The sequence below is a fragment of the Triticum urartu genome, chromosome 4A (assembly GCF_056163025.1).
Source record: "Triticum urartu cultivar PI428250 chromosome 4A, HENAU_Tu73, whole genome shotgun sequence".
Taxonomy (NCBI): domain Eukaryota; kingdom Viridiplantae; phylum Streptophyta; class Magnoliopsida; order Poales; family Poaceae; genus Triticum; species Triticum urartu.
In genome coordinates this window covers 104,074,407-104,095,389 of record NC_141876.1, presented here as the reverse complement: position 1 = coordinate 104,095,389, position 20,983 = coordinate 104,074,407, and the positions used below count along the sequence as shown (strand labels likewise).

The 20,983-nt window shown below is 46.5% G+C and overlaps 1 protein-coding gene across 1 annotated transcript; it reads left to right on the top strand.

Moving 5' to 3' along the window:
• Positions 1-6,518: 6,518 nt before the first annotated feature.
• Positions 6,519-7,145, top strand: LOC147974990 (uncharacterized). Its single transcript, XM_087520228.1, has one exon. The coding sequence runs from the start codon at positions 6,519-6,521 to the stop codon at positions 7,143-7,145; it is 627 nt and encodes a 208-aa protein (XP_087376354.1).
• The last annotated feature ends 13,838 nt before the right edge of the window (positions 7,146-20,983 follow it).

Genomic DNA, 20,983 nt, shown 5'->3' with positions numbered 1-20,983 from the left:
GAGCATTCTGGAGGCTCAGGAGGTCAGGCATCGCGCGGTCCTAGCAGAGGTGGCGATGGTCCCCGAAGACCTGCACGTGCCACTAGAGCCTCCCGAGGCCCCTGGGCCTGGGGGCTCATGAGAGCCGACATCTTCACTGTGCATCGCTCACTTCCTCAGCATCACTTCATCTTCAATAGCACCAGGTGACATCTTTCAGAGTTCTACTTTCCGCTGGGAGCGCCCACAGGGCTGCAACATTCCCAGGCCGCATGGGTCCGTCCCCGCGGCATGTATCCATTTTGTTTATGCTCTTTATTTACCTTGTTGGGGCACCCCTCGGGCTGCATCATCCCCACGCCGCTCGGGCCCGACCCAGCGGCAGTTGCTTTTACCTGCGCTTGTTTGAAATTGGATTTCCTCCTATGTGCTTAACATACCCGACCTAATCACCTACTCGATCGACGCCTATTTGAAGAGCCGCTCGCTCTGGCACGGCGCGTGCGCACGGGTCTGTCCCTGCAGCGTTGATAAACCTGAGTGGTCGAGCTCTGGCCGCGACAGCCCCGCACGGCGCCACCTCACTAGGCCCTCAGTGCCCTGACCGCTCCCTCGGAGTGACCATAGGTTGGCCGGCGACCGTAACGACAGGCCTTGTTTCTCCTCATGATTGGTGTGCAGGACCTACTCCAGGAGCAACATTGGGGGCATCGTGAGCTCTCTCTCCCTCTCTTCGGCACGGACTGCTTGCACGTTAAAAGGGGGGTACCTGAGCATCACAACTCATGGGCTCCTACTGGCTCTCCAGCCCTCATCCCCTGGCCTTGATCCACGACATCATGACCTGTCATACCAGCGGCGGCTGAGCTCGCTCGAGGGCCGGGACCTGAGGACGTAGAGCGTTAAGGAAAGTGCGGTGGACTGGGAGGAAGCTCACGAGGGCCTAACCCAGCAGTGCCTCAACCACCGCCTCTCGGGCCAGGCGCCTCTTCGAGGAACTACGTCAGACACACAGGATAAGTCGCGCCGTCACAAAAGCTAGACCAACGCAGCACTAAATCCCCGCCTAGTGCAACTCTGTCACGGCGGCGCTACCTTCCTTTCTCGCCCAGCAAGGATTGCTTGAGCGCTAAAGGGGACCTCCCGAGCATCGCGACTCGGGGGCTCTTACCAGACCTCGGGCCGCTCACCTCCTGGCCTTGACCACGACATCGCGACCTGGCATACCAGTGACGACTGAAGCTTGCCTGGGGACTGGGACCAGTCAGCGTAGAGCGCCAAGTCCTCGTAAGGATAGAAAGGTGGAGCTTAGCTGGAACAGAACGGACACCTCACGCTAATTCATATTAAGGACATGTAATTACAAAAGCATGGCAGACGCCTTACATACCCCCGCGGGGTGTTGCTTTAATTCCTTGCAGGGAACAAAAGGTGCTAACCCTAAGGAATGCTACTTGCTAGCACCTCCCCAGGAGACGCCATCATCAACAGTGGGCTGCCCAGCACCGGCGCCAACCCCATCCAGATCAGTGGCGTCGGCGGCCCGAGGCAGCTGCCTCACTCCGAGCGCGGCGCGAGCTCGGAGGCTCGTAGCTGTCGTCGCTCGTCTCCGGGGTCGCCAGGAGTTCGGGGGAGCCGCTGAAGCCCGCAGTCCCTCCGTTGCTGCCTGAGGAGCTGCAGGAGGACCAACGGGCGAGGCTGGTCCTCGCCAGTTCGTCACCACTGCCGCTTCCCTTTGGGCATCATTCCAGCCGGCGTCCTTCTGCATCAAAGACCATGAAGAACATCAAGGAGGCGTCGTCGTATTCAAGATGGATCACCAAGGTGCCGCCCGCGTGACAGACCCAGGCAATCTCACCCCAGCCCCGGGTCATGAAGACCTTGCCTGGAGCGACGACCGCGACCTCTGCTCCGGTTTGCAGGGGTGCCACAGTCGGCGTGCTGCAGCCAGAGCTCCAGGGCCCCACTCGGCGGCATCTCGAAGGCGAAGGAGGGAGGAAGGCGGATCCACGAAGTTGGAGGCATGGCGGCATGAAGCACAAGCTCGCGAGAGGAATGCTCCGCATGGACTCCTAGGGGGACGACGCGCACCACCATGACTCGCCGGCGTCGGCGGCGACGCTGTCGGTGTTGCTCGGCGCCCTCCCCCTTGGGGCCTACAACGCGGGCGTGCAAGGGCAGCGGAAACCCAGGCGGCGGCCGCTCGTACCACGGCCTCGACACCACCTGCCAGGCGCCTTTGTCCCGGTGACAAAGGATTGGCCGCTTCTTCGGCGGGAGGGGGTCAGGACCCTCTCTGGGGGCCTTTCCCTTCTCCTTAGCTGAAAACCGGCGGATCGGTGCCATTGGCGCAAGAGGAAGCAAGGATGAGGAAGAAGAAGAGGAGGAGTGACGGAAAGGGGTGAACCGGCGAAGCTCACGCGGCCCCGTACTTAGAGCCGGGGAAGGCCAACCGCCGAGCACCATGACCTCAGGTAATCATGACCCATATCTTTGCATGCAGGGACTTGTCAAGTCGTGCACTTGCCGAGGCATCGTGGGAAGTGCAGACACCCACGCCCATTCCCAATCAACCACCATGTGGCGCCCAGGGCCGCAGGCTGTTGGGGCCCGCGGCGCTTCGCGCTTGCCCCTTCGCTTCTCTGCTAAGCCAAGCCCGCGCGCACCTTGGGCCTGAGGGCTACTGTCGGTGTTCTAGGAACGGGGGTCCCCAGACTTGCCTGCCTGCGGCCTACGGCGTGGCTCAAGCGGGGGCCCAGTGTGGCCCATCTTCATCAGCTCAAGCTCAAGACCCTCACGAGGGGCCAAGCCTCACGGGGCGGACGATAGGAAGCTTCCTCAGAGGTAGCCTCATCAGGAAGGCTCGCGAGGAGGCGGAGAGATCAAGGCAGGGGTACCTCGCAAGGAACTCGTGATGCAAGCTATGACAATCGAGACCAGACGGGCGCCGTCCTGCGCAGTGTCCTTGTTTCCCCTTAGGTGCAAAGGGGGCAAGCACAGGCCAACGCATCAGGAAAGGTTACCATTCCGGTGCAACGAGACCAAGACCAGCCCGACGGCAGGACAGAGGTCACCGTGGAGCCCAAGACAGCATCATCGCCAGTGCTTTTGGAAGCCAAAGACCACCTTTGGTCAGGATAACTTGTACTAGATGTTCCTCTTTGAAATGGCCAATTGTTGGCGCCCTTCCCGCTCATTATTTGGGGAGATGCCCAGGGCCTCTATAAATAGAGCTAGCCACCATAGAGTAGAGACATCTAGACACCCCAAGAACATCGAGAGATCTGGTAGAACCCTAGCAGAGAGAGAGAAAGAGGCGATGAACTCACCCTAGCAGTTCATTGCACCAGCTCAAGAACACCTCTCGCGAGGTTGTTCTTCCCTTGTACTGTCCATCATCAGCCCCAGAGGCAATCCACCACACCACACACTGGAGTAGGGTATTACACCACAACGGTGGCCCGAACCAGTATAAACCTCGTGTCTCTTGTGTTGTTCATCATTTTCATCTTAGTTCGCACGAGAGGATCAGACGTAGATCGGTAGGGGAGAGATCTCCGCGCGCACCCCGGTGTTCGAACCTCAAGGGTCTGCCGGAACCTGAAACCCGACAGCGCCAAATGTCGGGGGTGTCGTGCGACATATGCCAAAGGATGGCTTATCATGGAGGGGAAGAGTAATACGTCGCCGGTGCCTGGAAACGGGATAAGGCATAGATAGGTACGCCGACGTATCATACCCAAGTTCGGGGCTCTCCTAGGAGATAACACCCCTAGTCCTGCTCTGCGGGGTCTCCGCATGATCACTATCTCAACAAGTAGCTACAAGCTTGCTCCTCGAGCTATTTGGCTAGAGGAGGAAGAAGGGTAGGGCTAGCTCTACTCCTCTCTCTATGTGCGTGTGCTATCTAAGAGGCTGAACCCTTTGCATGGGTGCCCTGGGAGTTTATATAGGCCTACCCCCCAGGGGTACAATGGTAATCTGGCTGGGTGTAGGACCCAGCCGTCAGTGTCTCTGGTGGCCGGCTTCTCCGCCGGCTGCTGGGGCCCGCTGCCTGGTGGGTCCCACTAGCAGTCTTGTACTTGGCCGACAGGCCGCGCCCGCCACTGGCGGGTCCTGCTGGCTGCTTAGCACTATGGCAACGCCACTAATGATGTATGCTTTGTCGGGGGAGCGTGGCTACAGTGCCGCCACCTGGCGGGTGTTTAATGTAGCCATTCCCCATCTCTTCTGATTAATGGCACACAGATTTTGAGGAAAGGGGAAGGCTGGCTGCTGGGATTCAGCCTCCCCCTCGCCGACTGGTCAGGGCCTGCCGTCCTCTAGCTTCTCACAGATAGGTAGGGCCCGCCTCCTGCAGGCTGTACCGACAGCCCGTAGTGGGAGCATGGCTCCTCCTATCATGGGTGATGTCATGGGTCGCATGGCAAGAATGTCGCGCCTGGTGGGGGACGTCCGCTCGGCACGTTGCACTGTGGCCACGCTCAGCCCTGGATTCAGGGGTGGCAGGTTGTACTGTAGCCACGCCCCGTCTCCTCATCATAATGAGGTGCAGACTTTGAGGGAGAGGGGGTCCGACTATCAGGAGCCAGCCTCCCAGGAGGCTGCCAGGTAGGAGTCGGACCACATCATGGCCGTCCTCTGGGCCCCGCCGCCGTCTATCAGCCGGCGGCTTGGACCAGCCGACCCGAAGAAGGCGGCTATTCATCTTTGTGGTTTGAGAGACGCAGCCGGCCCAATGTCCTGAAATACCAGGGGGAGTGGATGAGGCTACCCATGGTCATTTGCTCTGACAATGTTCCTGATTGATGTAATACACCATGAAGGAGAAATTTTCCTATCGAGCTGGTCAAGTCACACCAATGGAGAGAGTTACATCCTATCAAGGATCAAGAGAATTTGTTTACGCTAATGACCACAAAATGCATGTTTCCCACAGAAAAAATGACCACGAATGCATGAAAAAAAACAGGCATCTTATAGTTTCAGCTGAATACTATCTGTTGTGTTCCACTTAACCTCTATGCTAGAGAACTTGCTAGCTACGATCAATGAATAAAATCCATGGGAAGTTGTTGTTAGATGTAATGCATGAACAATGAATAAAATCGAGATGGTCAAGTCACATCAATAAAGGGAGTTACATCCTATTAAGGATCAAGAGAATTTGTTTACATTAGGTAACCATGTCAATGCATGAAAGGAAAAACAATATCCTATAGTTTCAGGTGAAAACATGCAAAGATTGTGACTGATTTCCAAATCCGAGAAAACTAACTTTACTGAATGAAAAGTTTATTTCTTTTCCCGGAAAGGAGAAAGTTCAACACGTGTATACAAGTTTCCGTACGAGTTCAGGTCTTCTCGGCACACCCGTTGTGTACAGCAAGCAGGAAAGCCTATCCCCTCTCTCGATCAAAACTTATCGACACATATCTATAAGGGAAAAGTATATTTTTTCCCTAAACTCTCTCAAAAGTATAGAAATGGTCCCTCAACTTCAAAACCGGCAAACCTTAGTCCCTCAACTTCTTAAACCAGATTAGTTTAGTCCTTTGACTTAATAAAAGCGGTTTTTGTGCTGAATTGGTGTGGTTTTGACCAGTCATCGCACCTGTGGCAATCTTCCTTTTTCCTTCTCATCTCAACTCGGCTAGACATTACATCAAGTAGTTTGCGTGCACCGAGCACCAAGATAAGAGGTAGGCCTGGAGCGAGTGTGGCTCGCGACAGCGTATAGAGAGGGTGCAGGCGGCCAGGGAGGTGCGGCATGGTGATGCTCGTGGGACTACCATGGCCGAGGCGGCGCTGTGCTTGCAGCTAGCCGTCCATGGTCGCCTTGACTAGCTAGCGACACCACCACCACCACGTTCAGCACCCAAAAGACTCCAAGGTAAAGACAACAGAGGGCACGACGCAGCCGCCTAGAGCGCTCAACGCCGGTAGTGATGCGGCCGCGTTGAGTCGTCCAGCCAGGACTATCCGCGCCCATCGGCACCACCATCCTCGAACGACGAGGAGGACGAAGAGAGCAGTGACTCCAATGCCTGCTCAGGCTCAAGAACTTTGCCGTCACCACTGCTCCATCGAGCGCCAACAAACCATCATGTCAAAGCACAACAGTGCGTGAGAGAGACCGCATGGCTGTTGGAATCAACCATGTAGTGAAAGTCCTGTCCGATACGGACTAGGAGCAGTCACTGACTCGGTATTGTAATAGGCTAGCAGCTAATATAAATACCCGTGTACACCTATGCTGTAAACCCAGATCAATCAAAGCAATAAAAAGCACAGGACCGACACGGCCCTGTTTTCCATCAACTCGCCGTGTACAAGCGTAGAATCGATCCAGCTGCTTAAGGCGTTAGCTTGGAGCATACGCATGCGTCTCACCGGATTGTCCCTTGTGTGCCTGGTTAGCTATAGCTACTGCCTACGTATGCTTCTCCGTGCAAAGTTCTCGTCGAAGTTAGTACGTCTAGGACCAAAGCCAACAATTGGTATCTAGAGCAAGGTTGATCTTCTAGTAACGGAGGATTATGTCGGACGACGAGAAGAACAAGCAGCTGACAGAGTACTCTGGTGTGGCTAAAGTATTTGCTGCTTCGGCGAGTACGTCATACCCATGGTTTGATCGCGAGAACTTCGGGGTCTGGAAGGCCCTCATGGAGTGTGGTCTCCGCGCCAACGAGCTATGGGACGTGGTCAATCCCAGAGGCAGCGCATTCAAGGCGGAGGGAGCCGAGCACCAGGAGGATTGGCAGGCGGCGTCGGTGATTTACTCAGTGATGCCGATGGATGTCCTTCAACACCTAATCGCCAAAGAAACGGCGAAGGAGGCGTGGGATACTTTGAAGCTCATGTTCGAGGGATACACCTGCATCAAGCAAGCAAATTTCCAAACTCTCCTAAGGAACTATGAGATTTACGTCATGGGCGACAATGAGTCTGTGGATGTGTTCGCTTCACGGGTGGCTACTCTCGTCAATCGGATCCATGTGCTTGGAGAAAACCTCACAGAGACCTCGGTTGTCCGGCGGTTCTTGCGCGCGGCCCCTCCCCGGTACTTGCGAATTGTCACGGCGATCGAGCAGTGCGTCGATCTTGAGACCCTCTCCATTGATGATCTTGTCAGACGCTACAAGGCCCACGATGAGCATATGTAGTACAGTCTTGGGGATGGGAGGAACAATGAGAATGTCATGCTCACACGGGCTCAGTGGCCAGCGCTAGACTCAAGGAGAGGAGGCGAGGGCTCTAGCAACAACACTTGCCAAGATCGTGCGCCAAAAGAACAAAGTAAGAAGAACGCCGGCGACAGTGCTCCAAAGAAGAAGAAGTTCGAAAAGTGCAAGATCAAGTGTCACAACTGTGGGATCATGGGGCACTTCAAGTCAGAGTGCAAGAAACCACCGAAGGAGAAAGATCTCATGGCCAAAGGAGGAGATGATGGAGACATGATGCTCACGGTAGAAATATGCGAGATAATGGACGAGGATAGTTGATGTCTCCTACACAACCTTCTTCTTGTAGACGTTGCTGGGCCTCCAAGTGCAGAGGTTTGTAGGACAGTAGCAAATTTCCCTCAAGTGGATGACCTAACGTTTATCAATCCGTAGGTGGCGTACGATGAAGATGGTCTCTCTCAAGCAATCCTGCAACCAAATAACAAAGAGTCTCTTGTGTCCCCAACACACCCAATACAATGGTAAATTGTATAGGTGCACTAGTTCGGTGAAGAGATGGTGATACAAGTGGTATATGGATAGTAGATATAGATTTTTGTAATCTGAAAATATAAAAACAGCAAGGTAACTAATGATAAAAGTGAGCGTATGCTACGTCTTGAGCTTGCGTTGGTTTTCCCCGAAGAGGAAGGGATGATGCAGCAAAGTAGCGTAAGTATTTCCCTCAGTTTTTGAGAACCAAGGTATCAATCCAGTAGGAGGCCACACTCAAGTCCCTCGTACCTGCACAAAACGATAGCTACTCGCAACCAATGCGATTAGGGGTTGTCAATCCCTTCACAGTCACTTACGAGAGTGAGATCTGATAGATATAATATTTTCGGTATTTTTTGGTATAGAGATGAAAAGTAAAAAGTAAAAGCAAAGTAAAAAGCAAAGCGAGATTAAAGTGATGGAGATTGATATGATGAGAATAGACCCGGGGGCCATAGGTTTCACTAGTGGCTTCTCTCAAGAGCATAAGTATTCTATGGTGGGTGAACAAATTACTATTGAGCAATTGACAGAATTGAGCATAGTTATGAGAATATCTAGGCATGATCATGTATATAGGAATCACGTCCGTGACAAGTAGACCGAAACGATTTTGCATCTACTACTATTACTCCACTCATCGACCGCTATCCAGCATGCTTCTAGAGTATTAAATTAAAAACAGAGTAACGCCTTAAGCAAGATGACATGATGTAGAGAGATAAATTCATGCAATATGAAATAAACCCCATCTTGTTATCCTCGATGACAACGATGCAATACGTGCCTTGCTGCCCCTTCTGTCACTGGGAAAGGACACCGCAAGATCAAACCCAAAGCTAAGCACTTCTCCCATGGAAAGAACTACCAATCTAGTTGGCCAAACCAAACGGATAATTCGAAGAGACTTGCAAAGATAACCAATCATACATAAAAGAATTCAGAGAAGATTCAAATATTATTCATAGATAGACTTGATCATAAACCCACAATTCATCAGTCTGAACAAACACACCGCAAAAATAAGATTACATCGAATAGATCTCCACAAGAGAAGGGGAGAACTTTGTATTGAGATCCAAAAAGAGAGAAGAAGCCATCTAGCTACTAACTATGGACCCGAAGGTCTGAGGTAAACTACTCACACTTCATCGGAGAGGCTATGATGATGTAGAAGCCCTCCGTGATGACGGCCCTCTCCGGCGAAGCTCCGGAACAGGCCCCAAGATGGGACCTCATGGATACAGAAAGTTGCGGCGGTGGAATTAGGTTTTTGGCTCCTGTTCTAATCGTTTGGGGGTACGTAGGTATATATATAGGAGGAAGAAGTACGTCGGAGGAGCACCGAGGGGCCCACGAGGCAGGGGGCGCCCCCCACCCTCGTGACCGCCTCTTCGATGCCTTGGCGTAGGGTCCAAGTCTCCTGGATCACGTTCGGTGAGAAAATCATGTACCCGAAGGTTTCATTCCGTTTGGACTCCGTTTGATATTCCATTTCGTCAAAACACTGAAATAGGCAAAAAAAAACAGCAATTCTGGGCTGGGCCTCCGGTTAATAGGTTAGTCCCAAGAATAATATAAAAGTAAAAAATAAAGCCCAATATAGTCCAAAACAGTAGATAATATAGCATGGAGCAATCAAAAACTATAGATACGTTGGAGACATATCAGGCATCCCCAAGCTTAATTCCTGCTCGTCCTCGAGTAGGTAAATGATAAAAAGATAATTTTTGATGCGGAGTGCTACTTGGCACAAATTCAATGCAAATCTTCTTAAGTGTGATATGAATATTCAGATTCGAAAGATTCAAGACAAAAGTTTGTATTGACATAAAAATAATAATACTTCAAGCATACTAATAAAGTAATTATGTCTTCTCAAAATAACATGGCCAAAGAAAGTTATCCCTACAAAATCATATAGTCTGGCTATGCTCTATCTTCACCACACAAAGTATTTAAATCATGCACAACACCGATGACAAGCCAATCAATTGTTTCATACTCTAATCTTTTTCATAACTTTTTCAATCTCCCCGCAATACATGAGCGTGAGCCATGGATATAACACTATAGGTGGAATAGAATGGTGGTTGTGGAGAAGACAAAAATTCGAAGATAGTCTCACATCAACTAGGCGTATCAACGGGCTATGGAGATGCCCATCAATAGATATCAATGTGAGTGAGTAGGGATTGCCATGCAATGGATGCACTAGAGCTATAAGTATATGAAAGCTCAAAAAGAAACTAAGTGGGTGTGCATCCAACTTGCTTGCTCATGAAGACCTAGGGCAATTTGAGGAAGCCCATCATTGGAATATACAAGCCAAGTTCAATAATGTAAAATTCCCACTAGTATATGAAAGTGATAACATGAGAGACTCTCTACTATGAAGATCATGGTGCTACTTTGAAGCACAAGTGTGGTAGAAGGATAGTAACATTGTCCCTTCTCTCTTTTTCCCTCATTTTTTTTATTTGGGCCTTTTCTCTTTTTTTATGGCCTCTTTTTATTTGGGCTTCTTTGGTCTCTTTTTTATTTTTCGTCCGGAGTCTCATCCCGACTTATGGGGGAATCATAGTCTCCATCATTCTTTCCTCACTGGGAAAATGCTCTAATAATGATGATCGTCACACTTTTATTTTTTCTTACAACTCAACAATTACAACTCAATACTTAGAACAAAATATGACTCTATATGAATGCCTCCGGCGGTGTACCGGAATATGCAATGTGACAATGATGGAGTGTGTCATAATAAATGGAACGGTGGAAAGTTGCATGGCAATATATCTCGGAATGGCTATGGAAATGCCATAATAGCTAGGTATGGTGGCTGTTTTGAGGAAGGTATATGGTAGGTGTATGATACCGGCGAAAAGTGCACGGTATTAAAGAGACTAGCAAAGGTGGAAGGGTGAGAGTGCGTATAATCCATGGACTCAACATTAGTCATAAAGAACTCATATACTTATTGCAAAAATCTAGAAGTTATCAAAGCAAAGTATTACACGCATGCTCCTAGGGGGATAGATTGGTAGGAAAAGACCATCGCTCATCCCCGACCGCAACTCATAAGGAAGACAATCAATAAATAAATCGTGCTCCGACTTCATCACATAACGGTTCACCATACGTGCATGCTACGGGAATCACAAACTTTAACACAAGTATTCTTTAAATTCACAACTACTCAACTAGCATGACTTTAATATTATCACCTCCATATCTCAAAACAATTATCTTGTTTCAATCTTTTCTTAGTATTCATCACACTCAAAAGAAAGTTTCACAAATCTTGAATACAAGGCATATTATTATTAAGCAAATTACCATGCTATTAAGAGACTCTCAAAATAATTTAAGTGAAGCATGAGAGATCAATAGTTTCTTTAAAACAAATCCACCACCGTGCTCTAAAAGATCTAAGTGAAGCACATAGAGAAAAATTATAACGCTCAAAAGATATAAGTGAAGCACATAGAGCAAAACTACATAGCTCAAAAGATATAAGTGAAGCACATAGAGTATTCTATCAAATTTTAATTCATGTATGGCTCTCTCAAAAGGTGTGTACAGCAAGGATGATCATGGCATACTAAGACACAAAGACACAAATAATACAAGACGCTCCAAGCAAAACACATATCATGTTGGTGAATAAAAATATAGCTCCAAGTAAATTACCGATGGAAGTGGACGAAAGAGGGGATGCCTTCCGGGGCATCCCCAAGATTTGACTTTTTGGTGTCCTTGGATTATCTTAGGGGTTCCATGGGCATCCCCAAGATTAGGCTCTTTCCACTCCTTGTTCCATAATCCATCAAAAGAATTCACCCAAAACTTAAAAACTTCACAACACAAAACTTAAAGTAGAAAACTTGTGAGCTACTTAGCGAAAGAAAACAAAAGACCACTTCAAGGTACTGTAATGAACTCATTCTTTATTTATATTGGTGTTAAACCTACTGTATTCCAACTTCTCTATGGATTATAAACTATTTTACTAACCATAGATTCATCAAAATAAGCAAACAACACACGGAAAACAGAATCTGTCAAAAACAGAACAGTCTGTAGTAATCTGTAGCTATCGCAAGATCTGGAACCCCAAAAATTCTAAAATAAATTTCTGGACGTGAGGAATTTATCTATTAATAATCTTCAAAAATAATTAACTAAATAGAACTCTTCAAATAAAAATGAAAGCAGTTCTCGTGAGCGCTAAAGTTTCTGTTTTTTACAGCAAGTTCAACAAGACTTTCCCCAAGTCTTCCCAACGGTTCTACTTGGCACAAACACTAATTAAACACAAAAAAACACAACCAAAAAAGAGGCTAAATAATTTATTTATTACTAAACATGAGCAAAAAGCAAGAAATAAAAATAAAATTGGGTTGCCTCCCAACAAGCGCTATCGTTTAACGCCCCTAGCTAGGCATAAAAGCGAGGATAGATATAGGTATTGCCATCTTTGGTAGGCAATCCATAAGTGGATCTCATGATAGTTTCATATGGTAATTTTATTTTCTTTATTGTAAAGTGTTCCATGCCCTTTTTTAATGGAAATTGAAATCTAATATTCCCTTCCTTCATATCAATAATCGCACCAACCGTTCTAAGGAAAGGTCTACCAAGAATAATAGGGCAAGAAGGATTGCAATCTATATCAAGAACAATGAAATATACGGGCACATAATTCCTATTTGCAACAATAAGAACATCATTAATCCTTCCCATAGGTTTCTTAATAGTAGAATCCGCGAGATGCAAGTTTAGAGAGCAATCATCAAAATTACGGAAATCTAGCAAATCACACAAAGTTTTGGGAATAGTGGAGACACTATCACCCAAATCACACAAAGCATAAAACTCATGATCTTTCATTTCAATTTTAATAGTTGGTTCCCACTCATCATAGAGTTTTCTAGGGATAGAAACTTTCAAATCAAGTTTTTCTTCATAAGATTGCATCAAGGCATCAACAATATGTTCGGTGAAGGCTTTATTTTGACTATAAGAATGTGGAGAATTTAGCACGGATTGCAACAAGGAAATACAATCAATTAAAGAGCAACTTTCATAATTAAATTCCTTGAAATCCAATATAGTGAGTTTAGCAACATCTAGATTTTTATTTCTTTCAACCCCACTTTCATCAATTTCATCGTAAAGATCTAAATACTCCGAATTTTTAGAACGCCTTCTAGGTAAAGGAAGATCATATTCAGTTTCATCAAGATTTATATTGCAAAATAAAGATTTAATAGGGGACACATCAATAACTTTTATATCTTCATCTTGATTTTTATAAGAATTGGAAGAACACGCTTTAATAAAGGCATCTTTGGAAGCACACATCCTAGCAGTTCTTTCCTTGCACTCATCAAGAGAAATTCTATCAACGTTTCTAGCCAAATCATCAACTTTAAGAAATTTCTCTTCAAGCAAAGCATTAAAATTCTTTTGTGAATTCATAAACTCTTTAACACTATTCTCAAATTCAGAGGGCATCTTATTATAATTTCCATAAGAGTAGTTGTAGGAATTCCCATAATTATTAGAAGGATTACTAGGATATGGCCAAGGATTAAAATTCCCTCTATAAGAATTGTTACCAAATTTATTCCTACAAACAAAATTCACATCCATAGATTCATTGTTATTCTCAATCAAAGTAGACAAAGGCATATCATTAGGATCAGAAGAAACACTCTTAGTAGCAAATAACTTCATAAGTTCATCCATCTTTCCACTCAAAACATTGATTTCTTCTATTGCATGCACTTTTTTATTAGAAGATCTTTCAATATGCCATTGAGAATAATTAACCATAATATCTAGGAGTTTAGTAGCATCTCCTAAAGTGGTTTCCATAAAAGTGCCTCCCGTGGCCGAATCTAAAAGATTTCTAGAAGCAAAATTCAATCCGGCATAAAAAATTTGAATGATCATCCACGAATTCAAACCATGAGTAGGGCAATTATGTATCATTAATTTCATTCTCTCCCAAGCTTGTGCAACATGTTCATGATCAAGTTGCTTAAAATTCATAATATCGTTTCTAAGAGAGATGATCTTAGCGGGAGGGAAATACTTAGAGATAAAAGCGTCTTTGCACTTGTTCCAAGAATCAATACTATTCTTAGGCAAAGATGAAAACCAAGCTTTAGCACGATCTCTAAGCGAAAAAGGAAATAGCTTCAATTTAACGACATCATTATCGACATCTTTTTTCTTTTGCATATCACATAAATCAACGAAGCTATTCAGATGAGTAGCGGCATCTGTACTAGGAAGGCCGGCGAATTGATCTTTCATAACAAGATTCAACAAAGCAGTATTGATTTCACAAGATTCAGCATCGGTAAGAGGAGCAATCGGAGTGCTAATAAAATCATTATTATTGGTATTGGTGAAGTCACACAATTTGGTAGTATCTTGAGCCATCGCGACAAACCCGCAATCTAACACACGAGCAAACAAAAAGGCAAGCGAAAAAGAGAGGCAAATAGAGAGGGAGGAGAGAGAGAGGGCGAATAAAACAGCAAGGGTGAAGTGGGGGAGAGGAAAACAAGAGGCAAATGGCAAATAATGTAATGCGAGAGATAGGAATTGTGATGGGTACTTGGTATGTTGACTTTTTGCGTAGACTCCCCGGCAACGGCGCCAGAAATCCTTCTTGCTACATTTTGGGCTTGCGTTGGTTTTCCCCTAAGAGGAAGGGATGATGCAACAAAGTAGCGTAAGTATTTCCCTCGGTTTTTGAGAACCAAGGTATCAATCCAGTAGGAGGCCACGCTCAAGTCCCTCGTACCTACACAAAACGATAGCTACTCGCAAACAACGCGATTAGGGGTTGTCAATCACTTACAAGAGTGAGATCTGATAGATATAATATTTTTGGTATTTTTGGTATAGAGATGCAAAGTAAAAAGTAAAAAAGCAAAGTAAAAAAGCAAAGCAAGATTAAAGTGATGGAGATTGATATGATGAGAATAGACCCGGGGGCCATAGGTTTCACTAGTGGCTTCTCTCAAGAGCATAAGTATTCTACGGTGGGTGAACAAATTACTGTTGAGCAATTGACAGAATTAAGCATAGTTATGAGAATATCTAGGCATGATCATGTATATAGGCATCACGTCCGTGAAAAGTAGACCGAAACGATTCTGCATCTACTACTATTACTCCACTCATCGACTGCTATCCAGCATGTATCTAGAGTATTAAATTAAAAACAGAGTAAAGCCTTAAGCAAGATGACATGATGTAGAGAGATAAATTCATGCAATATGAAATAAACCCCATCTTGTTATCCTCGATGGCAACGATGCAATATGTGCCTTGCTGCCCCTTCTGTCACTGGGAAAGGACACCGCAAGATCGAACCCAAAGCTAAGCACTTCTCCCATGGCAAGAACTACCAATCTAGTTGGCCAAACCAAACGGATAATTCGAAGAGACTTGCAAAGATAACCAATCATAGATAAAAGAATTCAGAGAAGATTCAAATATTATTCATAGATAGACTTGATCATAAACCCACAATTCATCGGTCTCAACAAACACACCGCAAAAAGAAGATTACATCGAATAGATCTCCACAAGAGAGGGGGAGAACTTCGTATTGAGATCCAAAAAGAGAGAAGAAGCCATCTAGCTATTAACTATGGACCCGAAGGTCTGAGGTAAAATACTCACACTTCATCGGAGAGGCTATGATGATGTAGAAGCCCTCCGTGATGACGGCCCTCTCCGGCCGAGCTCCGGAACAGGCCCCAAGATGGGATCTCGTGCATACAGAAAGTTGCAGCGGTGGAATTAGGTTTTTGGCTCCTGTTCTGATCGTTTGGGGGTACGTAGGTATATATCGGAAGAAGAAGTACGTCGGAGGAGCACCGAGGGGCCCACGAGGCAGGGGGCGCGCCCCCCACCCTCGTGATCGCCTCTCTGATGCCTTGGCATAGGGTCCAAGTCTCCTGGATCACGTTCGGTGAGAAAATCACGTTCCCGAAGGTTTCATTCCGTTTGGACTCCGTTTGATATTCCATTTCTTCAAAACACTGAAATAGGCAAAAAAAAACAGCAATTCTGGGCTGGGCCTCTGGTTAATAGGTTAGTCCCAAAAATAATATAAAAGTAGAAAATAAAGCCCAATATAGTCCAAAACAGTAGATAATATAGCATGGAGCAATCAAAAATTATAGATATGTTGGAGACGTATCAGCGTAAACGGTATTGCAATGTGTTGAAACAAGGCATAGGGTTCACACTTTCACTAGTGCAAGTCCTCTCAACAATAATAACATAATTGGATCACACAACTATCCCTCAACATGCAACAAAGAGTCACTCCAAAGTCACTAATAGCGGAGAACAAACAAAGAGATTATGGTAGGGTACGAAACCACCTCAAAGTTATTCTTTCCAATCAATCCGTTGGGCTATTCCTATAAGTGTCACAAACAACCCTAGAGTTCGTACTAGAATAACACCTTAAGACACAAATCAACCAAAATCCTAATGTCACCTAGATACTCCAATGTCACCTCAAGTATCCGTGGGTATGATTATACGATATGCATCACACAATCTCAGATTCATATATTCAACCAACGCATAGAACCTCAAAGATTGCCCCAAAGTTTCTACCGGAGAATCAAGACGAAAACGTGTGCCAACCCCTATGCATAGGTTCATGGGCGGAACCCGCAAGTTGATCACCAAAACATACATCAAGTGAATCACGTGATATCCCATTGTCACCACAGATACGCACGGCAAGACATACATCAAGTGTTCTCAAATCTTTAAAGACTCAATCTGATAAGATAACTTCAAAGGGGAAACTCAATCCATTACAAGAGAGTAGACGGGGGAGAAAACATCATAAGATCCAACTATAATAGCAAAGCTCGCGATACATCAAGATCATACCACCTCAAGAACACGAGAGAGAGAGAGAGATCAAACACATAGCTATTGGTACATACCCTCAGCCCCGAGGGAGAACTACTCCCTCCTCGTCATGGAGAGCACCGGGATGATGAAGATGGCCACCGGAGAAGGATTGCCCCTCCGGCAGGGTGCCGGAACGGGTCTAGATTGGTTTTTGGTGGCTACGGAGGCTTCTGGCGGCGGAACTCCCGATCTATTGTGCCCCCATATCGTTTTAGGGTATATGGAGATATAGGCGGAAGAAGTATGCCAGGGGGGCCACGAGGGGCCCACGAGGGTGGAGGGAACGCCCAGGGTGGTGGGCGCGCCCCCTACCTCGTGGCTTCCTTGAAGCTTCCTTGACGTGGACTCCAAGTCTCCCGGGTTGCTTTCCTTCCAAAAATAAGTTTCGTGAAGTTTCAGGTCAATTGGACTCCGTTTGATTTTCCTTTTCTGCGATACTCTAAAACAAGGAGAAAACAGAAACTGGCAATGGGCTCTGGGTTAATAGGTTAGTCCCAAAAATAATATAAAAGTGTATAATAAAGCCCATAAACATCCAAAACAAAACATAATATAGCATGGAGCAATCAAAAATTATAGATATGTTGGAGACGTATCAATAGTCCAACTCCAAAGGCGCCGACTAAAGAGGTTGTCATGCTCATAGAGGAGGCAGTTTATCTTCATGATAAGAAGATGATGAACACATCAAGGCACGTGTGGTACCTCAACACGGGCGCTAGCAACCACATGACCATCGGCAAGGACCAATTTTCTGAGCTTAGTGTTTTGGTGGGAGGCACGGTTCAATTCGGTGACGGACGAACCGTTGACATCGCAGGGCGAGGTACTGTCCTGTTTGAGTTGAAGAATGGCGGTCACAAGGTACTCACAGATGTGTACTATAATCCCAATCTAAAGAGTAGCATCATAAGTCTTGGCCAGCTTATGGTTGCAAGATTGTGCTCGAAGATGGCTTTCTATGGGGGTATGATCATCAGAGGATGTTGATTATGAGGGTCTAGAGGTCACCAAACAGGCTCTACATCCTCAACTTGGATCTTGTGGATTCGGTATGTCTCCTGTCGAGCATGGACGACTCGGCATGGAAGTGACACGCATGCTACGATCATCTAAATTTCCAAGCTCTTCGGCAACTTGGAAAAAAGGAGATGGTACGTGATCTACCGTGCATCAATCATGTTGACCAAGTGTGCGATGGTTGTCTCATTGGGAAACAAAGGCGAGCCCCGTACCCAAGAGAGGGAAACTTTAGAGCGAGTAAAGCTCTTGAGTTGGTCCACGGAGACTTGTACGGACCGATTACATCGGCCACCCTGCCAGAAATAGATACTTCTTGCACGTCGTCGACGACTTCAGCAGATTCATGTGGATCGTGTTGTTGAAGATGAAGGACCAAGATTTGCAAGCCTTTAGGATAATAAAGATGGCGGATGAAGTAAAATCTGAAGCCAAGCTGAAGGCCCTCCGTACCGATAGGGGGGGTTGAGTTCAAGTCTCGTGCATTCATGGAATTTTGCGAAGCCCAAGGAATTAAGTGGTATCTTACAGCATAATATTCACTGCAGCAAAACAGTGTTATGGAAAGGAGGAATCAAACCGTGGTGGCGATGGCACCAAGCATGTTGAAGAGTAAAGGCATGCCGGGAAATTACTGGGGTGAGGCGGTCAATACGGTCGTTTATTTGTCGAATCGGGCTTCAACCAAGAGTGTGGTTGGGTTGACGCCGTATGAAGCATGGTACGGTCACAAGCCCGCAGTTGATCATCTTTGCACTTCGGGTGCGTGGCGCATGTGAAGACGGTGGTCGGGCATACTAGCAAATTGGCGGATCGGAGTACTCCAATGATATTGGTGGGCTATGAAAAAGGAACGAAGGCATACTATGCATGCAACCACTCTACCAATAAGGTTGTTGTGACGTGCAACGTGGTCTTTGAAGAATCAAGGTCATGGAATTGGAACTCCACCGAGCCAGTATAACCATCTTCCGATGATATTTTCAATGTCGTTTACGACGAATCCGAGCATGCAGGAAATTTTGATCAACCAGCAAACTCTTCGGGACGGAGCGATGCTCTAGACGGAGGCACGACAGGAGACGCACTAGCTACTCTCACTAAGTCTCACACGCACGCGCGAGAAGGAGCGGCTAACACGGGCGAAGACACGCCGGGCAGCGCGAGTGGCGCTCGTCCTAGTGGCTCATCTAGGCTGGGAAGCCCACGTGGTGTGGAGGTTGGCTCAAAAAGCCACCCACGTGATGGTGAAGAAACACCAGTTTTGGCTGGTTCGCCCACTGTACATATAGGAGAAGCACGGCTAGTTCGTCCAGTGGACACGCAGATAGCCCGAAAGAGTCTGAATCGCCTGAAAACGAGAGTTTGGCAACTCTAGATGATGTTACTTCTTCGACTGAACATGAGACAAGGGAACATCCACTGACACCAGTACGTCTTCGACCAGTGGTGGATTTATATCCAAAGGAAGCGCTTCCAAAAGTAAATCTTGTGAAAATTAAAGGAAGAGGACGGTGTTTTCTAAGCATCGAGGAACCGACAAAATTTGAAGATGCAAACACGGAGGAGTGTTGGCGTCGTGCTATGGACGAGGAGTTGGGATCGATCCAAGACAACAAAACATGGGAGCTCATGGATCCACCCAACGACCATAAAATCATAGGGCTCAAGTGGGTGTACAAAGTCAAGAAAGATGCCGAAGGAAACTTGGTGAAGCATAAGGCAAGGCTCGTAACCAAAGGATATGTGCAAGAGTAAGGTGTAGACTTCGAGGAAGTGTTCGCTCCTGTCACAAGGATGGAATCGGTGAGTCTAGTTATACCTCTCGTGGCTCAAGAATCTTGGAAGCTACATCACATGGATGTAAAATCCGCTTTTTTGAACGGGGAGTTGAAAGAAAAAGTATATATGAAGCAACCACTGGGTTACATCAAAAAGGGACAGGAGCACAAGGTGTTGAAACTACACAATGCATTGTACGGGCTATGCCAAGCTCCTTAGGCGTGGAACATCAAGCTTGATCGTACACTAGTTTCTCTTGGTTTTGAGAAAAGTTCACTGGAGCATGCTATGTACAAGCGAGGTAAAGGCAAGGATCATATCCTAGTGGGCATCTATGTTGATGATCTCTTGATAATTGGGGCAGATGAGGAGGAGATTGCTAGATTCAAGCTACAAATGAAGGAGCTTTTCAAGATGAGCGATCTAGGGCTCTTGACTTACTATCTTGGGATCGAGGTACATCAAAAGCCGTAGGGAATCACACTATACTAGGAGGCATATGCAAAGAAGATTCTTGAAAGTTGTAGCATGGAGGACTGCAATCCAAGTCATGTTTCAATGGAGCCTCTACATAAACTTAGCAAGAGGAGCCAAGCACCCGCGGTTGATGCAACGGAGTATAGAAGTGTGGTCGGAAGTCTAAGGTATCTTGTGAATACACAACCAGACTTGGCCTATTCCGTTGGTGTAGTGAGTCGCTTCATGGAAGCACCCACGACGGAACATTGGGCAGTTGTGAAACAAATACTCAGGTACATCAAAGGGACAACTAACTTCAGTTGTGTCTATTTGAGAGAAAAGTGGTAGGAGATGGTGGAGCTACTTGGCTACAGTGATAGCGACTTGGCAGGAGATATTGACTACCGTAAAAGTACTTCGGGTGTGGCATATTTCTTGGTAAGAAGCATTGTGAGTTGGCTATCACAAAAGCAGAAGGTGGTCAGATTATTATCTTGTGAAGCGGAGTATATTGCAGCTGCAACCGCGGCGGGTCAAGGTGTGTGGCTAGAAAGGTTACTCAGTGACCTCACTGACAAGGAACCGGAAGGAGTGGTGCTCTACGTTGACAACAAGTCCACGATTGCTCTATGTAAGAATCCAGTGCATCATGATAGAAGTAAGCAGATTGATATAAGGTATCATTACATACGGGATTGCGTGGAAGAAGGCAAGATTGAAGTCAATTATATTTGCACCGACAACCAGCTTGCAGACATCCTGACCAAGTCTTTGGGGCGACAGAAGTTCAGGAGATGTGGGGATGGATCGGCGTCCAAGCTGTGAAGTGAGGACATCGTGGTTGGGGTGATTATTGGAATCAACCACGTAGTGAAAGTCCTGTCCGGTACGGACTAGGAGCAGTCACCGACTCGGTATTTTTATAGGCTAGCAGCTAATATAAATACCCATGTACCCCTTGTTAGAATTTGATCTCAGGTCATAACAGACCAAGAGAAAAGGGGGAGCTCTTCTCCATGTTTTGTGCTATGATCGGAGGCACATAGAAAGACAAC